Raw genomic sequence first — 26,347 nt, forward strand, 5'->3', positions numbered from 1 at the left:
GCCTCTATATTTCCTTTAATTGATCTTTTTCTTCATATATTCCAGTAGTGGCTGTGTTTCCGGCAACTGCTGGAGCTGTTCCAGGCCTACAGTGGTGTAACAGACTCCCTATAGTGGCAGACATCTTTAGGATTATAGGGTTTAGTGCTTGGTGGTTGCTGTGGCACTTAGGGTTTAGGTCTCAATATCCTTCTCTGATACTACGTTAAGAGTATTGAGTAAATTAGAAGACCTAATCACAATGACAGGTCTCTCTATTTATAAATATAAGCGATGTACATAACAATGGCCATAAATTTTTTTTCTTTAATTCTTTTAAGTCTTCTGAAACAAATAATTGAAATTTTCACTTTCATTGCCTATGGAATAAGACTTTTCTAATGTTTTGATTATGCATGTTTTTAAATGCCTTCGAGGAGACAACGTTTTGATTATACAATTAGCAATAACTCAGAACAATAGTACTAGATAACTAAAGTAACCAGTAACCATGGTCTTAAATTTCCACGAAATTGTTGAAATTTTCATCGAAATTTCTGATTTCCATCACCCTTGAAATCAAAATGGCAGTTAATTTCTGTTTTACATAAATTCCATTGAAACTTCAGCAAATCATTTGAAATTGTAGAAACTGTAAGATTACTGGTTCGTATATTCACATAAAAAACTGTACAATATGCCCTACTATATAACATGTAACCAGCAGCTAAGTTAAGGAAATAAAATCCTAGAATAAAGAAATATATAAGAATCACGGAAATCTCTATTGACCAGCACCCCTTCTGTACATGCCTAAAATAAGACAGTCAAGAATCATTCCTTAATTGTAGACATCACGCATGACTCTTAAACTGTAGGGATTTCTGCACTCCCCCTCAAGTTGGATCATAGATGTTGATCATATCCAACTTCCCAATGAAATCCTCAAAGAGTTTCCGAGGTAGTCCCTTGGTGAATGTGTCTGCAATTTGGCTCCTTAGTAGGGACATATGTCATGCAAATAGTTCCTTCTTCCACCTTTTCTGTAATGAAGTGTCTGTCAACTTCCACATGTTTGGTTATGTAATGCTGGACAGGGTTGAGAGAGATACTGATAGCTGCCTTATTATCACAATACAACTTGATAGGTAACTCTAACTCAGCATGTAGTTCTTCCAATAGCCTCCGCAACCATAATCCTTCACATATTCCCTGAGCAACAACTCTGAATTCTCCTTCTGCACTGCTCTTTGCTACAACATTTTGTTTCTAGCTTCTCCAAGTGACTAGATTTCCCCACACAAAGGTGCAGTAGTCAGTCGTGGATCTTCTATCCTCTGTAGATCCAGCCCAATCAGCTTTAGTGAATATTGCCACTTCCTTTTGTTCACCTTGCTTGAACAATAAGCCTTTCCCTGGAGATCCCTTTAGATATCTTAAGATCTTGAAAGCTGCTTCCTAGTGTGCTTCTTTTGGAGATTGCATACGCTGACTTGCTACACTTACTGCGAAAGCTATATCTGGTCTGGTATGGTATGTGACAAGTAAATTAGTTTGCCGACTTTGTTATTTCTCCCCTATCTACTGGCTTCCCAACATTTTATGTTCTTTTTTCAGCTTCAATAGGTGCGTCGCTTGGTTTGCAACCTAGCATGCCTGTTTCGGTCAGGAGATCAAGGGTGTATTTTTCTTGTGAAACACTAATTCCCTTCTTTGATCTAGCTACCTCCATCCCTAGAAAGTATCACATTTGCCCCAAATCCTTCACTTCGAATTATGTGGCTAGAACTTTCTTCAATCTTCCCATTTCCTCAATGTCATCTCCGGTGAGGAAAATGTCGTCTACATACACAATCAGAATAGTCTTCTTCCCATTTTTTGTTTGAAAAACATAGTATGGTCAGACTGTCCTGGGGAGTATCCCTCTCCTTTTATCACATTTGTATATCTATCAAACCATTCCCTCGGAGATTGTTTGAGTCCATATAAGGACTTTCTCAGTTTACAGACTTTGTTTTCCTCGCCCCTTTTACTGAATCCAAGGGGTAATGTCATGTACACTTCTTCTTCCAGCTCACCATTTAGGAATGCATTTTTTATGTCGAGTTGTTGAAGTGGCCAGTCTAGACTAGCTGCCAGGGATAGGAGCACTAGGATAGTTTTCAACTTTGCCACGGGTGCAAAGGTTTCTGTGTAATCGATGCCATAGGTCTGAGTAAATCCTTTTACAACCAACCAGGCCTTGTATCTTTCAACTCTCCCATCTGCTCAGTATTTTATAGTGAATACCCATTTGCAGCCTACTAGTCTCTTTCCTCGTGGCAAATTCATAACCTCCCATGTTCCATTCTTTTCCAATGCCCTTATCTCCTCCATTACAGCCTCTCTCCATTCTGGAATTTCAAGTGCCTCCTCAATGTTCTTTGGAATTTTGACCCTATCAAGGTTAGAAGTAAAAGCATGATATCTAGTGGACAAGGTATTATAGGACACAAATTTGTCAATTGGATGAAGAGTACATGAACGAGGCTATTTTCGGAGAGCAATGGGTAGATCAATATCATCAAATTTATTAGGAGTGGGTTATATTGTCTGTTTTGAGTTGTTGGGAGGTTTTTGGTTGGGCTGTTGATTGCTCGGAGCTGCCACTAGTTCTGACTCTCTTGGTGCTTCGGGTATGAGTTTTACATTACCACTTGGCTTCGGCCTTCGTGAGTAGACTAGTGTCTCCTTGTTATTCTGTTGTTCTATCTCTCCCCCTGAGTTTAAGTTTCCTTCTGTGACTGGCAAGGAAGTGGAGGAGGATGGTAGATTGGTCAGAGGAAAGTCTAGGAAAAACATGTCACCATTGGAATTATTCCGAGTCTGAGATTCGCTCACATTCCCCCCCTGAATAGAAGACTTTGGGATAGAATGGAGTTGTCTCGAAAAATGTGACGTCAAGGTTAATAAAGAGATGACGGGAAATAGGGTCATAACACTTGTAACCTTTTTGAGATGAAGAATTCCCAAGTAAGACACACTTGGTGGCTCGAGGATCCAGCTTGGTGCACTTGTGAGGATGGACATGCACAAAGGCAGTGCAGTCAAATAAACGAAGAAGGAGATTGGAGTCCAGTCGAGAGGTAGGGAAGAATTCGAGAAGAGTGTCAAGGGGTGTAAGATAGGACAGAACACGACTAGGCATTCTATTGATAAGGTAAGTGGCTGTTAGAACAGGGTCACCCCAAAACATTGTAGGCATGTGGGTAGTGAGCATTAAGGCTTGTGCTACCTCAAGAATGTGTCTATTTTTGCGTTCAGCAACCCCATTTTGTTGAGGGGTTTCAATGCATGAGCTTTGATGAATTATCCTTTTTTCTTGAAGGAAGAGACCTAAGGTGTGGTTGAAATATTTCGTGTCATTGTCAGTACGCAAGATTTGAATCTTGGTGTGAAATTGTGTTTGGACCATGGCATAAAAGTTAATAAACACCGAACGTTTTTCAGACTTATCTTTTAACAAGTAGACCCAACAAGTACGAGTGTGATCATCAATGAATGTCACAAACCATTTTGTGTGAGTGCGATTAGGGATCCGGGAGGGTCTCCATACATCACTATGAATGATTGTGAAAGGTTTTGTGGGTTTGTATTTGGATATTGGGAATGATGTTCTTCGGTGTTTTGCGAATTCACACACTTCACATTGAACATCAAGTGACATTTTATTAGAATGTAGCGAAGGAAATAAATGACACATGTATTGAAAATTGGGGTGACCCAACCGAGAATGCCATAACATTAGGTCACTATTCTTAGGGACAAAGACGGAATTACAAATAACACTTCAACACTGATCACTCATTTTGGCTTCCTTGAAGTAGTAGATCCCTCATACTCTTTAGCACTGCCAATTGTCGTTCCTGATGACAGGTCCTGGAAAACACAATGGGATGAAATAAATTTAGCAGAGCAATTAGAGTGTTAGTGAGTTGGCTATTTCTATGAATATGAAGGGATTATTCCATTATTGCTCACTAATAATAGTGGAATCAATGGCACAAAGTCAAAAAGGTCTTATGATCCAACATTATTGATGAACCAATCTAATAATTCCACTTATAACAAGTTCCTATATGATTTCTAGTAGAATCGGGAAAGATTAAGCACAAGCAAAATACAAAGTGACACCCTTTGAAGTATCAAAGGAAATATCAAGAAATATCAAGAGAGTGTTATTTTATTAATTAACCATATAAGAACAAGAAGATCTTTCTTTTGTTGACAAAAGATTACAAGATAATTTTGGAACATGAAGAACATACTCTAAAGTAATCGATTCAGAAATCCAAATATTCCCTTTGCCGACAACAAGAGCAAGAGATCCATTAGCAATTTTGACTCTTAGATTACCAGCACATGAGGTATATGATAAGAAAAGGTGATAAGAGTCTGTCATATGGTCAGAGGCTCCAAAATCTATAATCCAAGGTATATGGTTACAAAAGGTGTATGGGGCTTGTGAGAAATTACTTGTGTGCGCCAAATTACCATATGGAGTTTTTTTTTTTTTTGTGACTGACCCGAGGCTTGGAGAGCAGATAACATCTCCATGATTTTCTATAGTTGGTCATCGTTGGAGGTGCTGTTGCTGCCACTATCAGAATGGTTGCTCACCACTTGTTGCCTCTCGAGTTGAGTCTTAGAACAAGCTTGATAGCCTCTGGTTTTGGTGCTTTGCCGTGGTTTTCAATCAGCTGGCTTGCCATGAATCTCCCAACAATTATCCTTGGAATGGCCACGCTTTCGACAATCTTCACACCAGATGCGGCCCTTTGGTTGCTTGGCATTTGGCCCATTGTAGGTCCCACGGGATACAAATGTTGAGCCCTCTGGTACCATGGCTGTAACTTCCTTCAACATGACTTAGCGCCTTGCCTCTTCACGCCTCACTTCAGCAAACACTTCTCAAGTGGATGGTAGATGTCTCCAGCTGAGAATCCTTCCTCGTACATCATCTAAATCTCAATTAAGGCCTGTAAGGACTCAAAAACTCTCTCCTTTTTCAATTTCTTCTTGAACAGCGCACTGTCCTCAGCATAGTGCCATTCTTCTTCGCTGCTTAAATCCAGTTCTTGCCATAGTTCCAGCATTTCCATGTAATAGTTTGTCACCTTCCTCTCGCTTTGTTTCATCTGCCATAGGCGTGTCTTAATTTCAAAGACTTAGGAAGCATTCTCCTCATCAGAGTAGGTTTCTCAAACTGTATCCCGCACCTCTTTTAATGTGGGCAGGAACATATATGTTTTCCCGATAGGTGGCTTCATGGAGTTGATAAGCCATGGGGTAATCAAGGAATTCTTCGATCTCCATTGCTAGAGTGCCACAACATTTGTTGAATCAGGTTTCTTTGAATCGTCGGTAAGATACCCGAGCTTTCCTGTGCTGTTGATTGCGAGTTTCATAGATTGGGCCCATTTTAGAAAATTCTTCCCATTGAGTTTTTTTGCTGATGGATGGACAGAAGAGCCATCTAGTCCATTCGAGCTGATAATGGCATTGGTTCGACTCGTTTGAGTCTCTGAGGTTGTCAACTCGACTGTTGATGGAGTCGTCCCCTATAGTTAGCTTGGTTTAGGAAGAAAAAAAACAGCTCTGATACCATGTAGAAACTGTAAGAATATTGTTTTGTATATTCACATCAAATACTGTACAATATGCCCTACCATATAACATGTAACCAGCAACTAAGTTAAGGAAATAAAATCATAGAATAAAGGAATATATAAGAATCACGAAAATCCCTATTGACCAGCACCCCTTCTGTACATGCCTAAAATTAGACAATCAAGAATCATTCCTTAATTATAGAGATCACGCGTGAGTCCTAAATTGTAGGGATTTCTACAGAAATTTATCGAAATCTCGAAATTTTAGCTAAACTTGTTGAAATTTTAACTATAGAATGAAATTTCCTCATAATTCAAATGAGAGATGTAGGAGCGAAGTGAAATTTTTGCCTTAATTTATTTTATTTTTTTATTGAAACAAAAGGATTATTACAAGGTATGTTGAAATTATATGAGAAAATAAACTTGCAGCAACATTTTTTATCTAAGCATTCACATCTAAATATCATTATTTGTATAAGAAATAATATTTAAATGACTTAGGAATTTCATTTGTGTTAACTGAATATGTTTAATGCACATTATATTGCAACTTTTCCACCTCCTACACAATATAGATGTATATAATTTATAATATATTGGTTCTAAAACTTACGTTATTTCGTCAACCATTTCTAAAGTTTCATAAAAGAATTCCATGATTTACTACAAATTTCCATTTTTTTTCAAATTGAAATTGAAATTGACATCGAAATTTTTGTCGAAACTTCTGTACTTTTGGAGTTTTGAAATTTGAGTCGAAATCAAAATTTAAGACGTTGCCAGTAACAATGTCATTTATGTTTGGGTTGGTTCAGGTCAGGTGTGTTGCACATTGAACCTTTAACCTAACCTATATATTTAGGTTATACATAAGTTGAAGTCACCAACCGACCCATATGCTATTCAAGCCCATTCTTTTGTGTTGGGTCACTCCAGTCTAGTCAGGACTTAAAACAGCCCTACCCCTAAGGTTTGGTGCAAGGACACAGATCTCTTGTAATGTTTTAAAACATGAATCTCTTTGAGGTCTGTCAGAAAGACACAGACCTCCCTTCAAAAGTCTCCCAAACCTTCTCTTTCTTAGTCATTGTTAATGAAGAACTTGAATCATTTTAGGTCCCCAACTGAGTTTAGGCAAAGGGATCCACTGTCTCCTTTTTCTTTTTTTTTTTCTTTTTTTTTTTTTGTGGTAGATGCCTTATATGGATTGGTCCATATGGTTGTAGATGGAGGATTTGTGAGGGATTGGGGTGAGGAGTCGAGATTGTGGTGTCCCATCTTCAATTTTTCAAATGAAAATATTTTTCTTGGAGTATCATCATAGGAAGCCTTTTTAAAATGTGGTTACTATTTTCCAATTGTTTGAGAGGGTTTATGATTTTTTATTTTTAAAAAAAAAAAATAGGGAGGAGTGGCATATCTTGTATTGATTTGAGTGGGTCTAGATCTTTGGATTTATCTTTAGTTGGGTGTGGTATTCTAGAGTAGACATTGACATATTTAGGAGTGCCTTTGGGTGGTAATGCTAGGTTGGTTGGGTTTTTGAATCATGAGGCGGAGAAAGGTGTCCAAGTGGCTGGATGGATGGAAGCGCGTGTTGTTTTCTCTAGGTGGGCACATCACCCTCTTTTAGGCATGTCTATCATATTCCTGCACATTTATCTTTTTGTATTCTTGTGGAGTTTCCAAGAAAGATTGAGAGACGAGATTTCATATCGTCTACAGTCGTGGAGGAAAAAGGATCATCTTGTTAGCTGAGATTTCACAAGAGATTTCTTGGTACGTTGGTGTCTAAGAACATTGCTTTAATTGATAACTGTCATTGGCACTTTCCCTTGGAGGAGTCCTCCTTTTGTACAAAGTTGTTAAGAGCAAATTTGGGTTGCAGAGTAATGGGTGAGATGCTAATTTGAGGTTGAGATATTCTCTTCGGAGTTTTTGGACTTTTGTATTTCATAGATATATCCTCTTTCTAATCCTTAAACTAAATTTGCTGTGGATAATGGGTGTCCCACTCGTTTTTTGGTAGACATTTGGTGGGTGATTCAGCTAGCACAGTAGCACCTCTTTTCCTTGTTTGCATGAGCAATCCTCGTTGCATATTGAACCTATTTCCTCCTCTATTTCAAATGCGGATGAATTCTCTGGGGATTTTTATTTTCATAGGTCTTTCAATATTAGAGAAGTGTTGGAGCTCACCTCCTTATTATGCTTGTTGGAGGATAGTCATAAGGGACTAGCTTCTTGATTGGGAAGTATTCATGCAATTATTATTTGAGCATTTGAACCATTTAATCATATCTTTCTCAACTTTTTTAACTATTTAAAAGGCCAAAATCCCCACTAAGATTAAGGCTTTTATCTGGCTGGTTGTCCTTAATAGAGTTAACACCAATTGCTGAGTTGGAGACCGTTTAAAGCTTTATACCTGTATGTATGTTTTTTCTGTTTCAATAATTCAAAATCTCTCACTTGTTCTCTTGTTGTTCCTTTTCCCTGGAGGGTGTGGACAATTTATTTGATCTATTTGGAAAGAATTGAGCTTGTCCAGAGTGAGTTGGTGGAGGATGTATTGGCTATCTCATTTTCAAGTTTTGGGAGTTGTGGAGATGGCTTGGGATTGCAGAGGTGCAGGTTTTTTTGCATATATTTTGGGGGATATGGCTGGTGTACAAACATGTATTTTCATGGGAAAGATGTCTTTGTCTAAGCTATGAGATAGGATTTAGTATTGGCCTTGTTGTGGTCATTTCAGCTTCTTTCTGGGGATTATGTTTTCCAGATGCAGTGCTATAGGCATGCAGTGCTGCTTTTATTTTTTATTTTTTATTTATTTTTTTCTTTTATACTTTCTAAGAAGGATTTCTTATGCCCCTTTTTTTTTTGTATTTACTTTTCTTTTAAATAAATTCTCTTCATTTTTATCAGAAGAAAAAATTTGGTCATTATTGGTGCATCAACTTATTATTAGCGTTTTGATTTTCATCTGATTGCTGCTGCAGGCTGTAGTCAGTTTTGTGACGATGCAGCTTCAGCTTTGTTCTGTATTCTTCACATTTTCTCTGGGCACAAGAACACATTATTTTGGTCGAACCATTCTTCATGGTGGAGCAAGGGTTTGTTCTCTCTCTCTCTCTGCATGTGTGTGCGTGTTCTTATTTTTGGGGTATCTAAAATAATTGACTCATGTTGTTATTTCAACAGTACCAAGCAACTGGTCGGGGATTTGTCGTGCGCCATATAAAATTTTCTGAAAATTACAGACTCTATTCTCGGAGCCATTTTGTTAAAGGGTCAGAATCTCTCCCTCCATCCACGCTCATGGAAAAAGACACAGAAAGAAACAATGTTAAACTGGATTTCTATTTGTTTTCTTAATGTCTTCAGGTTAGAAGTTGTGCTTCTGTTGGTAGTATACCTTGCATATGGATATAATGAAAGTGGTGCTGTATCCTATATTCTTCTTACTGTTAGCAGTTGGTTCATGGCTCTTTCTTGGCTTTTTGCTCCTTATTTGTTCAATCCATCTGGATTTGAGTGGCAGAAGTAAGTGCCGATTTTTCTATTCTGATACTGACTTGGCTTCAATTATTCTACATTACATAATGTAATCTCTTTCCTTTTCTTCTCTAGGACTGTGGAGGACTTTAGGGATTGGACAAATTGGCTTCTTTACAGAGGTGGAATTGGAGTCAAGGGAGAAGAAAGCTGGGAAGCTTGGTGGGATGAAGAACTGGTATTACCTTTAAATAAGCCTGATAACCCACAATTTTTAACATTGTGGTCCTTAATATGATTTTAATATTTGCTCTTTGTAACTTTTCCTGTGTGATAATCATACCATGTCTTAATATTGATTTAATTATTTTTGTATTAGTTATCCCTAATATTTGACTGTTAGGGGGCATTTGTTTGCACTTAATAACCTCTGAACAGAGGTTGGGCTCTAATTGGCTCAGTATTCAGTGAACCACTAAGAGTTTGTTTGACCTCAGAATAGGCTTTGACTGAGCTAGCAATTCCCCACATGCTGATTCGATCTGCACCATCTTTTAACCCATATTTGGACACATTTACACCCCCCCCCCCCCCCCACCTTTTAAAACACCAAATTACTCACAAGATCCTCTTCTCCTTTCCACTCACAGCCCTGTCCACGGCCTTCACTCTCCTCTCCTCTCTTCTGCTATAAGCTGCTGATTCTTCTTCTTCTTCTAGATCCTTTGTCTTGTTTGTTTGTTTCTTTCTTTCATTTTTTCATTTTTTCTTTTATACTTATTTCCTTGGTGGGGAGTTTGGGTCCCAATATTCATGTTCAGATTATTTGTTTCCTCCATTCCTACAAGGAACGACAAGAATCTGCTAATCACCCTACATGCTCCTTCAAAAATTTTAAATAAAAAAATAAAGGAGAAAAAGAAAAAGAAAAATAAAATAAAAGAAGGAAGACAAGTCCAATATGGCTTTCCCTTTTAGTCATTAAAAAAAAATATCTATTAAAGCATCCCCATCATTTTTCTTACAACATTTGTATTAAAAGAAAATATTTTAAACTAATTTTTTATGTGTATTTGTTTATTATTTTTGCTATGATAAAAAAAAACTATTTTGTTTTCTGGATATGTCTTATTCTTAACAAATAGTTCTGCTTTTAATAGTTTATAGGGTTAAAACTGGAAACATACATATGTTGTTAGCATGGTTATCAAATATTGCTCCCAGATTCTATGATTCTATGATCCAGATTCCCCCCAAGTATCGAAATCATGACAAAAATCAGAATCAAGTACAATTGTGATAGAATCATAACAGAATCGGTGGAATTGTAGAATCAGGATCATATATAGGATCATACCTAACTTGGAATCTTCTGCATCGGCAGAATGGCCCTATTCATCTATCTGTCCCTCTCTCTGCCCCTCATGATTCTATTCATCTTCCCCTCTTGCGTTTGCTGCGATGAAGTTTGGTTTAGGGTATGACCAGCTGAGTGATTTAGATCGAGGGAAAATCCTTAGACCTGCATTTGGACAAGGGCGAGAGGAGTTCATCTCTTCTCGTGGTTCAATAAGAATGTTATTTGCAACAGATGGGCAAGGTTATCTGAAGAGGCTGTTTTTCGTGGTTCGTTGAAGGGTTGTCAGTTTTTGGTCAGATGGAGAGGGGTTTTTGGTGTTTCACAAGGGTATTACAAACTATAGTCGATTAGGTGGACAAAGGTGGGAAAGCTCCTGGAGTCAGGGTTGGGCTGGAATAGTAAAAGGTTTTCTGTGTTCGTTCCTAGCAGCGCAAAAGGTGAGGGATGGCAAAGCTGCACAAGTGTTTTCTGTGATTTGGTGAAGGAGATACAAAAAAAATTAGGGTGAAATAGTTGCAGAAGGTCAGCCATGTTTCAGATTGTGGAGGCAGGTCATGCTGGAAGGTAAAATAGATCGACTGAGGGTCGCGATTGTTAAGCCCTCTTAGAGACAAAGTTATGGCATCCGACAAGAAGACAGGTGCTGTAGGTTTGACGGTGTGGTTCAGATGAACAAAGTTGAGCTTCCAAGGTCAGCAGCAGTCATTAATCAGCCAGAAACCGCAGTTGTTCAATCGGAGAAGAATGTCTGCACAATCCAGGTATCTAGGGTTTCGCAAGGAGCATGGAAGCTAGCAAAGGCAGCTAGGGTTGTGCTTGGAGAAGACAAGACAGAGTAATGGGCCGGAAAGGTTTTTTTTTCGTCTTGGACCTAGGCCAGGTAATTGAGAAAGGAGCAGTTTCTTTTTTAACTTAGTTGGGCCAACTTATTGAAATTAGTCTTGGTAAAAACGAATTTGGCCATTCTTTGGAAACAAAGGAGGTTTCTTCTGAGTTGGGTCATTCCCAGATAGACCATTCATTTAAACAAACCCATGTCTGAATAATGTGGACCAGGCCCAAAAGGCTGGTGTGAATATTCAAGGAACTGTTCAGTTCTCGATTAGCACCCAAGAGGTTCTTTCCACTGCAGCAATTACCAGAAATTGGATGTCAGGTTGAGGAAGATCAGCAGTTTCCTACATTTCAAACCCAGAATTCTCCCATTAATCAGTGTTGACAGACAAGGGACATAACAGGTATGCTGTCTTCCAAGCATATTCCCTGTATAAACCATACCTTGCAATATTCAGTTTCAAAGCAGATTCTAAACGGCCAAGAGGATTTGCCATATTCATCAGAAAGAAGCAACAGTACTGAGGGTTAAAGAGAAAGAGGCGATGAAGGAAAATCTTGTTTTAAACAATTCTTGAGTTTTGGTCAATGATTGTGTTTTGGAGCAAGAGAATGCTGCAGCAAAGGTTTACTATGGTTATGGAGTTTTGGGTAGGATATCTGATGCCTCAAACCTTAAGGCAAAGGGATCTAAGGGTCCCAAGGTTCATACTCATTGGAAGAGTGCGCAGATGTGTGCGGATATGAAAAATTGTTTGAAGAAAAAGAGAGCACTCTGGTGAGGTAGTGCCAAAGATTTTAAGGAGGAATTTAGAAGGAGAGTTAGTTATAGTGGAAGACATAAAATGCTAAGAAAAATACGGGCAATTCTTGTGATGGGGTTAGCAAAGGGAAGGAGGTATTGAAATGGGGGGATATATCAGATGATGAAAGTGATGGTCTAAGTGAGTCTGATTGTGGTGGGGGTTTACCGTTGGATGAAATTAGGGAACAATATGGATATGTTTCTAACTCAAGTTACAGTTTAAGGGACTTATCATATGTACACTCATCCCTGTTGGAAGGATTGGAGGGGGTCTCTAAATTTGAAGATGACAATTTGGTTAATGAGATGCAGTGCAAGGACGGTATTTTAGTTGAGGAGATTTCAAAGAAGGATTTTGTAGTTCAAGATCTCATGGATAAATTGGATGTGATCCTGGGGGGAAATGAAGTGTCTTGATGTGTGTAAAAACAGAGCTAAAAAAGAGTTCAGTGAACTATGAAGGAAAAGGATTGAATTGGGGTTTCCTTGTTTAATTGCTAATTTTTCCTTTTTTAAATTTGCTATTTTTTTTTTTTCATTTCATTTTGTTTTATTTTATTTTATTTTTTGGGATCGACTTCTTGTTCTCTTTCAGTGTAATATCCCTTTCTCTATCTAATATATCTTCTTTTATTATCCCAAAAAAACAAATGTATGATCATACCTCTACTTAGTCGTCTGGATTGGGCTTTTTGGGCTTTAGCAGCAAGGCCCAATACATTTTTTTACTGGTCCAAAATAAAAATTTATGTTTGCAACAGAAGTACTTTTTTGGCCCAAGTCCTAAAAAACTAGGGCAAATGACTCCCGTTGATCAGCAGATCCAGCTCCTGATTTCTCTTTGCAGTTCGACACCTCAGTCCTCTTTGAAGTTCAGCAAGCAATAGTTGATTTCTCTGCTGTTCTTGGTTTTGATCAGCACCTAGCTTCTTCTGGAGTTCAACAACTATAGGGCCATTCATCTAGTGTTTGATCAGCAGTAGCCAACTCTAGGTTTGAAACACAGACCCTAGCGCCTTTCTTTGGTGTTCAATTAGCAGCCAAGCACAGAGCCAAGCCAGCAGTCCCAGCAGAAGTATGCTTCGAAGCAGATTGCTTTTGAGTCTTGCTTCTTGAAGGGCTCCAAGAAACACCTTGATTTCATCATATTCTCATCATTCTCTCAAATCTCTCCTGTTTTTTTTTTTTTTTCGAAAAAACAATAAAACCAGAGAGCGAAATTTGACAGAGCCACTGACTCAGAGCTATTTATGACACAGTTCAATTTTCTTTTTTAAGCATTATGACACTGTTAGGCTGTTAGCACTTAGCAGACTCAGCAGTGGGCTCTGTTTTTCACCTTTTTCTTCTTTTTTTCTTGCTCTTCTTCTTTTTCCTTTCTTTCTTCTTATTATGTTCTGATTCTAAATTGTTTATACCTTGATTAGTTATGAGCAAGATTATTAGAATTAGGATTCTAAGTGGGATATCATTGGAGGGGTCTGCAGGATCGAATTTTAGAATCGGATTGAAAATTGTAAGATTCTACTTTCAATGTAAAATAAACATTAAAAAATTGTGGAGGAGAAAAACAGTTCTCACTGTTGAGTCTTTTCAAGAAGCAGATCTGTTTCGAAGCATACCTCTGCAGCTTTGTTGGACCTGCTGGCTTGGCTCTTTTCTTGGCTGCTGTTGATCAAACAACAAGAACTCTGTGTTGAAAAGGACTGAGGTGTTCTTGTCGAACAACAAAGAAGGAAGAGGACTGAGCTTTTGTGAAACCCAACTGTGGTTGTTGAACACCAAAGAAATGCTGATCAAACTGCAAGATTGCTGGCTGCTGCTGATTAAACACCAGTCACCACGGGAAGGGCTTTTTGGTTGTCGAACAGGAGAGAAATTCCGGTGCTGGGTTGCTGAACTTCAACGAGTAGAGGACTGAGGTGTCAAACTTCAGGGAAGTTAGGTGCAGATTCTGCTGAATCTGTTCATTGATGGGAAGCTGGGAGCAATTTTGCCCCAATTTTTGAAGACTTTGGACCAAACATAAAGCTTTTGGGGCCTTTGGGCCAATAAAAACATATATTGGGCCATATTATTGAAGCCCAAAAAGGGAAGGGGAAAAAAACCAATCCAGGTAGCAAAGTAGGATCCGTATGATTCTACTTACAATTCTACAATTCTATTGATTCTTTTACTATTCTACCACGATTTACATGATTCCAAATTTTGTTGTGACTTGGATCATTTGGGTGAATCTGGATCATAGAATTATGCAATTTTACGATCCAAATCACGATTTCAATAACCATGGTTATGAGTCTAAATTCTAAATTAGTACAACAACAACAACAAGCTTTAAGTCCCACTAGGTGGGGTCGACTACATGAATCCTTTTTCGTCGATTCGCTTGATCGAAAGTGTTTTCCTCTATTAGATTAAGGGCTATTAAATCCTTCCTCACTCATTCCAAGTTATTTTAGGCCTCCCCCTACTTTTTATGCCAAAGACAATAACTTACTCCTCCTCATTGGTGCTCTACTAAGCCTACATTTCAATGCATAAACCATCTAAGTGTCAAAGTATTGTGTGAATGGCTGAATGGTTTGGCCTTGAGTTTTGTATATTATATATAGACTTTACAAGAATGTTATACATGGAAAGTAAATAAGTTCTAGCATGATTCTAGCCCTATACATGTAAACTAAATATATGCTAACTGTACAAAAATAATGAATTGAAAAATAAGGAAATAATTGTGGGCTGAAGGAAAGAAATCTTTTGCTTTTCTTTTTGTTGTTCCATTGACAGCCCTCAAATTGATGCGAGTTGATCAACAAGCATCAATTTGCTACTTAGGAAGCAATGTCGATGACGAGTGAGAGCCTTGGTGAAGATATCCACAATTTGTAATTCAGTGGAAATATGTGGAAGAGTGATAACACGAGCTCCAAATGCTTCACGAATAGAGTGACAATCGACTTCAATATGCTTCGTGTGCTTATGATAGACAGGGTTGGCCATGATTTGGATAGCACTCGTATTATCGGCATGTAGAGGTGTAGGATCGGTCTTAGAAAAATCTAGCTCAGCAAGCAAACCTCAATGCCAAATAATTTCACAAGCAAGAGACATCGCCCGATATTCAGATTCTGTCGATGACTTAGAAACTCTGTCTTGCTTCTTACTCTTCCATAAGATCAATGTATCACCTAAGAACACACACCAACCAGTGATGGAGGGATGTGTATCCGCACAACTAGCCCAATCAGCATTGCTATAAGCAGCAAGGCGAGTAGAATTGCTTGCAGGGAAGAATAAACCACGGGGCAAAAGTGCCCTGAACATAGCTTATGATCCTACGGACAGCAACTAAATGAAGATGACAAGGCGTCTGAAGAAACTAGTTGACTTGTTGTACAGCAAAAGAAATGTCTGGTCTAGTAATGGTGAGATAGACAAGACTACCCACCAACTTCTGGTATAAACCGGGATCAGCTAGTAAGTCACTCTCCTTTTTGCGAAGTTTGACATTTAATTCCATGGGAGTATCAACATAAGTACGCTTCTAAAGGCCAGGTGTGGCCACCAAGTCACTAGCATACTTATGTTGATCGAGTGATATACCTAAGGGACTACGATTCACCTCAAGACCAAGAAAATATGGGAGAGACCCAAGATCTTTCATATGAAAGGACTCTGAGAGATGAGTCTTGAGCTGAGCAAGTAAAGCATTATTGGAACCAGTAATCACAATATCATCAACATAAACCAAAAGAACAACAATACCCATGTCTGATTTTTGAAGAAACAATGAAGTGTCATACTTGCTTTACTTGAATGAAAATTGTAATAAACTGGTGCGGAATTTATCAAACCAGGCCCTCGGAGCTTGTTTGAGACCATAAAGAGAGCGATGAAGCTTACACATGTGTGAACTCGGAGAGGGAAACAAGCCCATGGGTGGCTTCATATAAATACACTCTTTTAGATCCTCATGAAGAAAACCATTCTTGACATCATTTGATGTAGTGGCCAATCACTGGAAGCAATAATAGCCAGAATCGTACGAACAGTAGTCATCTTAGCCACAAGAGCAAAGGTCTCTTCATAATTGACACCATATTCCTGATTATTCCCAAGTGCAACAAGGCGAGCTTTGTAATGATCCAGAGTTCCATCATATCGGACCTTGACTGAGTAAACTCATTTACAACCCAAAGGAACAATGGTGGGAGGACAAGGCTCAATGTCCCAGGTGTGATTGGCCTCTAGAGCGTTAATTTCTTCCTGCATAGCTTGTCGCCTACAATCATGCTTGGCAGCGTGTGAGTAGGATGTGGGCATATCTAAATTGGACAATGCAACAGTAAGAGCTGAAACAGAATTGCTAGAACTTGAAGTGGGAAACCCATACCGATCTGGGGGTACAGACACTCAAGAAGAGCAACGTACCAAAGGCTCTGGAGGTGCTGCAACTGATTGAATCTGAAGCATGGTAGGATCAGATATCGAAGGAGCTACTGGAAGGGACAGTGGGTGGGAGCGTCGCGTATACACAATACCTAGTTTAAATCGAGAACTGATTTGATGAGGATTCGAGAACTACTCCTCAAAGGAGGGGAGAATCACAGTAGAAGAGGAGGGTATAGAGGACATAGGAAAGAAATGTTGTTTTTCAAAGAAAATAACTTTCCTAGAAATGCGTGTACGTTGTAATGTAGGATCATAGCAAACAAATCCCATTTGACACACATTATATCCCAAGAATGCACATCAAACAGATTGAGCAAATAATTTATGTCGCTCATGAGGAGGTAAATGAACAAAACATACACAACCAAAGGTACAGAGGCTATCATAACTAGGTTGCTTAGCAAATAAGTGGAAATAAGGAGACTCCATGAGTAGGACTTAGAGAAGGTAAACGATTAATCAAGTAAGTAGCAGTTTTCAGAGCCCCAACCCAAAACAAGGATGGAACAGAGGATTCCAGCAAGAGAGTGCCACATCTAGGAGATGACGATATTTCCGTTCGACTACTCCATTCCGTTGGGGAGTAGTGGGACATGAACATTGATGAATAATACCTTTAGAAGCCAAAAATTCCTGAAACTCAGTAGACATATATTCACCACCAGAATTTGTGCATAATTTCTTAATGGAAGCAGAAAATTGATTGTCAACATACGTTGAAAACTCAATGAAAGTACAAAAAACCTCAAATTTATAGCGAAGAAAGTGGACCCAAGTAAATATGCTACGATCATCAATGAAAGTCGCATAATATTTAAATTTTTCATGTGAATTAACCGGGGAAGGTCCCCAAACATCACTATGGATAACATCAAAGCACTAAGAAACTCTACTAGCATGCAAAGGGAAGAAACTAGAGAACATGTTGGAACAGGCAAAAGTAGTGGAAACAAGTGCCCCACTTTAGGTCCTTTCGCGATCGGCTCCCCCGTTACCTGGTATTGCACAACACAACTGTTACTAGAAAAATTAACAGCACAATTGTTATCAACTAATTGACCAACAGAAATAAGATTCGTGGAAAGTTGAGGAGCAAGAAACACATCAGTGAACTTAGAAGAGACATCTCCAACAGTAGCTATTGGCAAAGAACTGCCATTGGAAATCTGAATAGCAGATTGACCAGCGTAGGGCCGAACATGAGACATGGTAGTGAGATTATTTGTCATGTTATTAGAGGCACCCAAGTCCACATACCAGAGTTTAGTAGAATTGTTACCTTGGAGCCCCATTGTTGATAATGCCAAAATTAGCATCTGTTGCACCATTTTGGGTGTGCAGTAATTCACTATAGGAGGTGTAGGAATATAGGAGTCACCGGAAGAAGAACTAGGGGCCACAAAAGTCATTGTGGGGGGTACAATAACAAAAGTCTGTAATGCCTGGGTGTGACGATTCTGCGGGCGGATACGACTGTCTTTAATAATGTTTCTTCTTGCAATAAGAGCTGAATTTTTTGGAACAATTAGCAGTGATATGCCCAAATTCTTTGCAGCAAAAACACTGCAAGGTGCTAGAATGTGCAGGCGGTCCTCGTCATTGAGCAGCATAAGCCACAAGGACAGACCGTAAACTACCATGAGATTGTGCCAAAGTAACTTGATTACTAAGTCGTTGTTCTTCATGAAGTAACTCACCAAAACAAACATCAAGAGAAGGAACAGGAGAGCAATTCAGCAGAGACAAGCAAACAGATTCATACTTGGGGCGGAGTTTCATAAGAAACTGATCATGATGACTAGTCTCGTGAAGACGTTGAATAATGGGAAGAGAGGCAACAAGAACATTCGTAATAACTAGATCAGAATATTCATTCCAGAGAGTCAGAAACCTCGAATAATAGTCTTGGATGGAACGATTGTCATGTTGAAACATGACAATCGCATGCTCTAACTAAAAACGACAAACACCATTATCTTGATGATATACTGTTTTTAAATAAGCCCGCATGGATTGAGCGGTGCAATAAGGTCGCAAATTGGGGACAATATGTGGCTCAACCGAGCCAAGACATAATCTGACCATCAAGCACAGCCCATGAAGGACAAGTTGCTGAATCCTTGGCACCAAGCACAGCCCATGAAGGACAAGCCGCTGACTCCTTGGATTTGTCAGGCTTGGGTGCACAATCTGTGCCATCAATATGACCCCAAAGATTTTTTGCCTTTAGGAAAAGTTCAAATTGAAAAGCCCATGTAGAATAATTGTTGTCCATAAACTTGGCACACACAAGTGCGAAGTCCATGCTAAATAAAGGAGAAAATCGAGAAGCCCCCCAAAAAAAAAAAAAAAACAGATTGTGCCGAAAGAAAAAGACCACCTGAAAATCTAGAAGCCCAAAAAATAAATCAACGCAGGTACAAAGAAAACCAAGAACAATTTGCCAGCACTAAAAAGAAATCTTGAACCAAAAAAACCTGCTTTGCCGAGAATCACAAGGACAAAGAAGCACCAGAAACAGCAACAGAGAGAACCAAGACCAACCTTCCTGCACTAAAAAATAAATCTTGAACCAAGAAACCTGCTGTGCCGAGAATCACGAGGACAGAAATCTGCTGTGCCGAGACAGAGAAGCACCAAGAACAGCAACAGAAAGCTGTTGCCTGCACTAAAATAATGGCAAACCAGAAAACCTGCTGTGCCAACAGCCACTCAACCACAGAAGTACCAAAAGTGCAGAGAACAAAAAAATTACAGAAGAGAAAAAAAACACACACACACACAACAGCCTCAGATACGAGAGACACCTCCGAAACCAAGAAGACAAAAAAATTCGAAGGGGAAAAAAAACTTAGCAGTCGGCTGGCTCTGATACTATGTCAAAGTATTGTGTGAATGGCCAAATGGTTTGGCCTTGAGTTCTGTATATCATATATAGACTTTACAAGAATGCTATACATGGAAAGTAAATAAGTTCTAGCATGATTCTAGCCCTGTACATGTAAACTAAATATATGCTAACTGTATAGAAATAATGAATTGAAAAATAAAGAAATAATTGTGGGCTGAAGTAAGGAAAGAAATCTTTTGCTTTGCTGTTTGCTATTCCGTTGACACTAAGCCACCCCTCCCTTATCTTGTCTTCAATCGGTGCTTTGCCTAAATTATTATTTATATGCTTGTTACTTATTTTATCTTTTAATATTATCACTTGTCTACCTTAATATTTGCATTTCAAAAAAATTTTACTTTTTGTACATGTTTTGTAGTTGCCCAACATTCTAAAATATAAAAAATAGCTAGTCTTATAGTCGTCTTATAAAATTTCCCTTTTAATTTTAAGGCTATTCTATAATCACACAACACGCTTGACACATTCCTCCATTTTACCCAACCTATTTTAATTCTATGTATTACATTTTTTTAATTTCCCCTTCTTCTTGCATAATGTATCCAAGATATCGAAATTTATTACGGCTATTAATTTCTTGATTATCAAGTTTAATCTTCTCTCCACGACTACTCCTTATATCACTGAAATTACATTTAATATATTAAGTCTTATTCCTACTTCTCCTAAAACCTTTAGACTCTAATGTGGTTCTCCAAAGTTCTAGCTTAGATTCCAATCTACTCATACTATCATTAGTCGACAGAATATCATCTGCAAAAAACATACACCAAGGGATCTCATTTTGGATATCCCTAGTAAGTTCATCAATCTCTAAATTTAAAAGATAAGGACTCAAAGTAAAACTTTGATGTACACTAATTGTGATTGGAAAATCTCTAGATTCCCCACCTACAATTGTAACGTTCTCTATCGTTCATATCCTTAATGGCCTCAATATATCTACAGGCTACAGCATACCCCTTTCTTTTCTAAGACCCACCAAAGAACTTCGTTGGGTACTCTTATCATATGCTTTTTATAGGTCAATAAAAACCATATGCAAGCCCCTATTCTTTTCCCTAAACTTTTCTATTAAACTTCTTAAAAGATAAATAGCTTTTGTTCTCGATCCCTCATGCATAAAACCAAATTGATTTTCTAAAATCTTTGTTTCTAGTCTTGTTCTTTGTTCAATTATCCTTTCACATAATTTCATCATATGGCTCATAATCTTAATTCCATGATAGTTATTACAGTTTTGAATATCGTCTTTGTTTTTATATATAGGTATTAATGTGCTCTTCCTCCATTCTTATAGCATTTTTTTGGTTTTTATAATAATGTTGAATAGATTAGTTAACCATATATTTCCTTTTTCCCGAAAATATTTCCAAACTTATATTGGAATTTTATCTAGTCCTATAGATTTCCCACTTTTCATCTTTTTTAATGTCATCTTAACTTCCAGGACTAGCTAAATTAGTAATTTCTAAATTCTAATTATAGTCAATGCAATAGCAGTCTAGCTACTCTAGCAGAGAAGCAGCTTGCTCCTTACAGCGATCTATTTAATTTCTTTAACTTCACTAATTTGTTCTCCCTTGATTGCTCCCATTATTTTGTTGTGTACTTGACAGCTTCTTATTCTAGGATGTGTGCAGCTGTGCTTACTAAGCTACTACTCAAGCTTTTAGTTTTAATTTTTGTCATAAAGTTTGACATGCATAGTTTTTTAATATTTATTTTGCATTGTAAGTAGAATCTTGTGATCCTCTATATTATCCTACAATCTGATCCTGCAGAATCCTCCAATGATACCACTTAGGATCCCAATTCTGACAATCTTGGTTGCAAGTCCAAGATAGAGCAGAGAAGAAAACAATAGAAAAAGAGGCAGTAATTTCCTGGAGCCTTGCACACAGCTCCAGGTGTGCCCTCCTATATATTAATAAAAATGAAAAATAGTTAAGGAAAAAAATACCCACCCTCTCCCACAACTCACACAACCTAATTACTGGAATACATTTTCTCGTCTAACAGAAAAAATTATGAAGCAGAAAATGAGGTGCTTTTAATTAACTTGGTGTCTGAAAGTCGTTTTCCTTATAGTCAATGATCCAGAAATACTGCTTGTACAGGCACATATTCGGACACTCAAGGGGAGGATAATGGAGACTATTCTGAGCCTTAGATTTTTCATCTTTCAGTATGGTGTTGTCTACAAGCTAGATGTGCAAGGATCAGATACTTCATTGACGGTAATCCTCCCTCCTCCATCAATATTCAAAGCAGTGTTCAGTCATCAAAGTGCCTGTTGTTGCCTTGCTATTTTCTGCTTTTTGTTTGATTGTGCTTCTCTTTTCATGTTTTGTATCTAGATTGCATGTAATTTTTAAAACAGGAATCAATTTGGTTCTGAAGTAGAGATGGTCAATAAATTCTGGACCATTGAACATTGTTCTTCGTCTTTAATTGTGAGAGAGGAACAATTGGCATTTCTTTTCTTCATGGAGGAATCAAAGACCATTTCATTGAATCTATGTGATTCATTTGCTAGATTATCCTCCATCCTCTCAACTCGGTCTGGATTTTTTTTCTCCTTGTAGAATTGCTTTCTAGTAAAGTTTTCCAGTATGATATTTCATGTGATATATGTGAGCTCCAGTTTGGTCATCTTTTTGTCACATCATCCAATCCTATGAACTTTACTGTTTTTAAGCTTCTCTTTTTAAGGTATTTCTATGGTTGTTGGAGTCGGTTAATACTTTCAATTGTTTCTATCTGCATAGTGTTATAGCATCTTCTAAGATAACTGATCCTGCATTTTGTGATGTGGTTGGGTGTATACAGGTGTATGGCCTATCTTGGGTTGTGCTGGCGGTGCTGATAATTCTTTTTAAGGTTTCGATATTGCTTTAGGACCCTTGATTGAATGTTAAGTTGTTTGTTATTTGACCTGTGATATAATCTTCCCTTGCATCTTTTCATTCTATAGGTTTTCACCTTTAGCCAGAAGATATCAGTCAACTTCCAGCTTCTGTTGCGTTTTATTCAAGGAATTTCCTTCATGCTAGCACTAGCTGGCTTAGCCATTGCAGTTGCATTAACGGACTTGACAATCCCAGATATATTTGCTTGCATCTTAGCATTTGTCCCCACTGGATGGGGAATTCTCTCTGTGAGTGATATCTTCACCTGTACTTTTGCTTTGTTTCTCTTTTTTTAACTTGTGGAAAATATACCATTTTTAAGCTTAGAAGTTCTGTTTTATTTTTTGTTCGGTCTTCTTGTGGTTTTTGAAATGATGTGTCTCTTCAGTCAAGCAGACTTCAAGGGATAGGTTATGGCTTATCCTTTGGGGCTTTTACTTTGTTCATATGATGTTGGATCACATAGAGATGATGAAAGACGACATAGAAATTTACTGATACAACTTAATAATTGGAATTTGTTGCATCAGAGTTCACCTGATACAAAATTATTGGAATTTACCCAATAGGCTATACAGCGCGTCTGGCACGCGTAACATAATACCATGTCTTCACATGCTTGGATGCTTGTTGGTTTGCAAAAGATTCAACATACATTTAGTTTGTATGAAATAAAAGTGAAATATGCTTTTTAGGGAGTTTATTGGTGTCATCAGGGATGAATCAAGGAATCGTTCTGTTGGGTGCCCAACTATATATTTTACTTTCAGGAGGTAAGTACTAATTTTTATTAAGGAATCTGAGCAAGTATTTGTAAACTTTAATGGTAATAGAACTTTGTTAACCTGCCTCTACTGCTCTTCTACTTTTAATGCATCCTGCTTGTAAAAACTTCACTTCCTATTTTTTTCTATAAATCAGTTCTCATTACAGACCCTTGTTTTTTAGCGTTAGCCAAGTTCTAGGCAAGTGCACGCCTAGGGTATTTTATTCTAGTTTTTATTTTCTTCTCTTATTCTACATTGTTTCAAGGATCTGTCCTTTCATAGTTGTAGATTTGGATTTTTCATTTCAAAATAAATGAATTGTATGCAGAAAGTGTATTTTTTATGTTGTACAAAATACAGTTTCGAAAATAAGTTCAAATTACATAGTTTCTAAGATATTCCCTATAAATGTCATAGTTCCGAATTTTTCATTTTAAAGAATAATGATGCAGAACCTCTTTTTTTCCCCCAGTTATACTGAACACATTTTGAAAATACAAGTTTTGATTTTCATCTTTTATTTTACATAGTATCAAGGATATCCTCAGTAAAGGTCATAGTTTTGATTTTTTATTTCAAAGAATAGACTTAAAGTTGTTATGCTGGATGGGTATTTTTATGTTTTATAACAAACACTATCACAAAGGCAGTGAAGAGAATTATTATTTTGATTTAGCATTGCACCTGCATCCACTCAGGAATAAAGAAGCCTACTTTCCATAGAATTTAGGTAATAAGTCTTGTGTTGCCCATGGTTCTATCTAAAACCTGAGGTTTCATTAACATAATCCTTCTCGACTCGTTAAGTACAAAATCATTATGCCAAGACGGCCATTTCAGCTTATCCCGGGGCACTTTACATATAATATTGGCTCATGAACCAATTGGGCATTGATTGAGCCAAATATGCTGGAGAAGTTTTGGAGGCCTGATTTTCCTTTTTCAAAGTTCCATGGTGGCATATCAGTAGATTGACATTTACATCTTATCGTTTATTGTGTTAATTGAAGTATTATATAGAAATAGAAGTAAAAAAAAAAATCAGAAGCTGTTTACAAATCTTATTACCACATATGCTATGTATTCATTCTGGCAAAATCTTGCATTTTTTGCATGTGCACAGTGCACATGTGCTTTGTACCTTATGGTGAGAGCAAATTCATGTTTTTATTTTCTCCTGGGTCATCCATAGACATGCTACTTGTGAACAATTGTAGCCATCCTTATTTGTTCTAGTTTCAATGTGACGATTTTCCCATGACATCCAGATTGCTGCGGCTTGGAAGCCTTTGATGAAGAGGCTCGGATTGTGGAAATCCATACGTTCAATTGGCCGTCTATATGATGCTGGCATGGGCATGCTCATCTTCATACCGATTGCATTATTTTCATGGTTCCCTTTCGTGTCAACTTTCCAAACCCGCCTCATGTTCAACCAAGCATTCAGCCGTGGGCTGGAAATCTCTCTTATCCTTGCAGGGAACAACCCAAATACTGGCATATGATGGCAGCTCTGGTTTGGATGGAAAATTTTATTTGTTTCCATCTTGCGGAATTGTTTAGGAGACCCAGCAGTTTTGATCTTTGGTTTTTTATTGATTTGACTCCCCTACTGTAAATACTCTTGCGGGTTGGTTTGTATGAGGTTCATAGGAAATTGCCTGGCATTTTACTTGTGATTGTATTCTATATCGAACGAGCTTACGAATTTGATTCAGGTAATTTGTATGAAGTATAAAGAAGATAGAAAGGTAATTTTTTTTATTTAGACGATCGAAGCATTGGTTTAGGCGTTACAAAGGATTAACAGGTGCGGTTCCTATGACCCATAACCAAGCTTTTCTAGGTTATATGCTTTTACTTTTATACGGCTCTTATTGCTGCCCTCATGCACTGCAACTGTAAGAATTTTTATACTGGAAAAAAGGATTTTTGCCAGTTCAAGAATTTTTCATTTGGTTTAGCAGTATCTATTATTTATAATTGTGTTTTTGTCAAAATATTCTCAAGTCTAACGAGTGATGTCCAAGCATAGTATTCAACAAAATTTTTAATAAACAGAATAAAATTTTTAAATGATACTCAAATTATTAAAAACAATTATTACAATGAGAGAGAATGAATCAAGTCATAAGTTTCCAAGATGTATCTGAATTCCTTAAATATACTGGGGTTTTTATCGATTTAAAACTTTTCTTTGTGGTTCCCCTTCAGGATTTGGATACCTGCTTATTTAAAAGCAAATGGGGATGTAACATGAGACTATGTTAGCTTATAAAATGTAAATCGTGAGTACCAAAGAATGAGAGTCAATGACGATTTTTAGTAATTGTGGGCAAAACATAATGTTTGTTTGTGAATGTTAATGCATATTCAGCCCCACATAGTCTCTCTGAATAATTTTAAAGTCAATATAAGTTTTTCTGAACTCTCTCCTTAATACCTAGGTTTTAAGGATGAGTTCTCTAATATGATATCAGAGCTGGGCCTTGAGCTACTTAGCTCCTTTGTGGGTTGGACTTCTCCTCATCTCATTTTTTCTCATGGGTTATCGTCGCCTCATTTCTCCCATGGGCTCGAGGGGGAGTATTAATGTCCATCCAGTCCCACAGTCTCTGTACGCAGATTCAAAATTAGTATAACATCATCTTAGCTCTCTCTTCTTAACACCTAGGTTTTGAAGATGAGTTCTCTAATGAAAAAAATTCTCATTCAAAATTTAAAGTTTGGCACTTTTTTTTTGTATTTTTTTTTTATTTAATTTCATTATCATACAATGAAAAAGTGATGGTGTCTCTGATTAGTTTTCTTGGTGTTCATTTTTTAACTATTGTGGCAAAAATTTAAAACAAAGTTTTACACTTTCCAATTGAGGCAACCAATTGTCACATCCAAAAGTCACATTTATGGATTAAAACATTCTACTCACCAATTTTGCTAAAGATTAAAATAAAATGGTCATGTGAACTAGAAATCAAAACAAAAATATCATATTTTTTCAAAATTTTGAAAAATTAATGTCACTCCAAAATATTGCAATAGGATTTAAATGTCATTGATTAAGTACAAAAAATAAATATTTGTTCAATTATGTTTAGTTTGGACCAAGGATTCTACTTGAAGAAAGGAAAGGAAAATAAGAAGAAATTCATTATAATGCTATTTAAAATAA

General features: G+C 37.5%; 1 protein-coding gene across 7 annotated transcripts in view; it reads left to right on the forward strand.

The window, feature by feature from the left end:
* Positions 1-24,943, forward strand: part of LOC131148002 (callose synthase 9) — a 194,605-nt gene extending 169,662 nt beyond the window's left edge. For all 7 annotated transcript variants that reach the window (XM_058097727.1, XM_058097729.1, XM_058097730.1 and 4 more), the window contains 8 exons: positions 8,636-8,749; positions 8,838-8,926; positions 9,021-9,179; positions 9,267-9,369; positions 21,617-21,736; positions 22,329-22,379; positions 22,474-22,656; positions 24,444-24,943. In XM_058097727.1, coding sequence (XP_057953710.1) covers positions 8,636-8,749; positions 8,838-8,926; positions 9,021-9,179; positions 9,267-9,369; positions 21,617-21,736; positions 22,329-22,379; positions 22,474-22,656; positions 24,444-24,680 — 1,056 coding nt within the window. In that variant the 3' untranslated portion in view covers positions 24,681-24,943. The remainder of the gene's footprint in view (positions 1-8,635; positions 8,750-8,837; positions 8,927-9,020; positions 9,180-9,266; positions 9,370-21,616; positions 21,737-22,328; positions 22,380-22,473; positions 22,657-24,443) is intronic.
* The last annotated feature ends 1,404 nt before the right edge of the window (positions 24,944-26,347 follow it).

The sequence above is a fragment of the Malania oleifera genome, chromosome 2, assembly GCF_029873635.1.
Source record: "Malania oleifera isolate guangnan ecotype guangnan chromosome 2, ASM2987363v1, whole genome shotgun sequence".
NCBI classification, from domain to species: Eukaryota; Viridiplantae; Streptophyta; class Magnoliopsida; order Santalales; family Ximeniaceae; genus Malania; species Malania oleifera.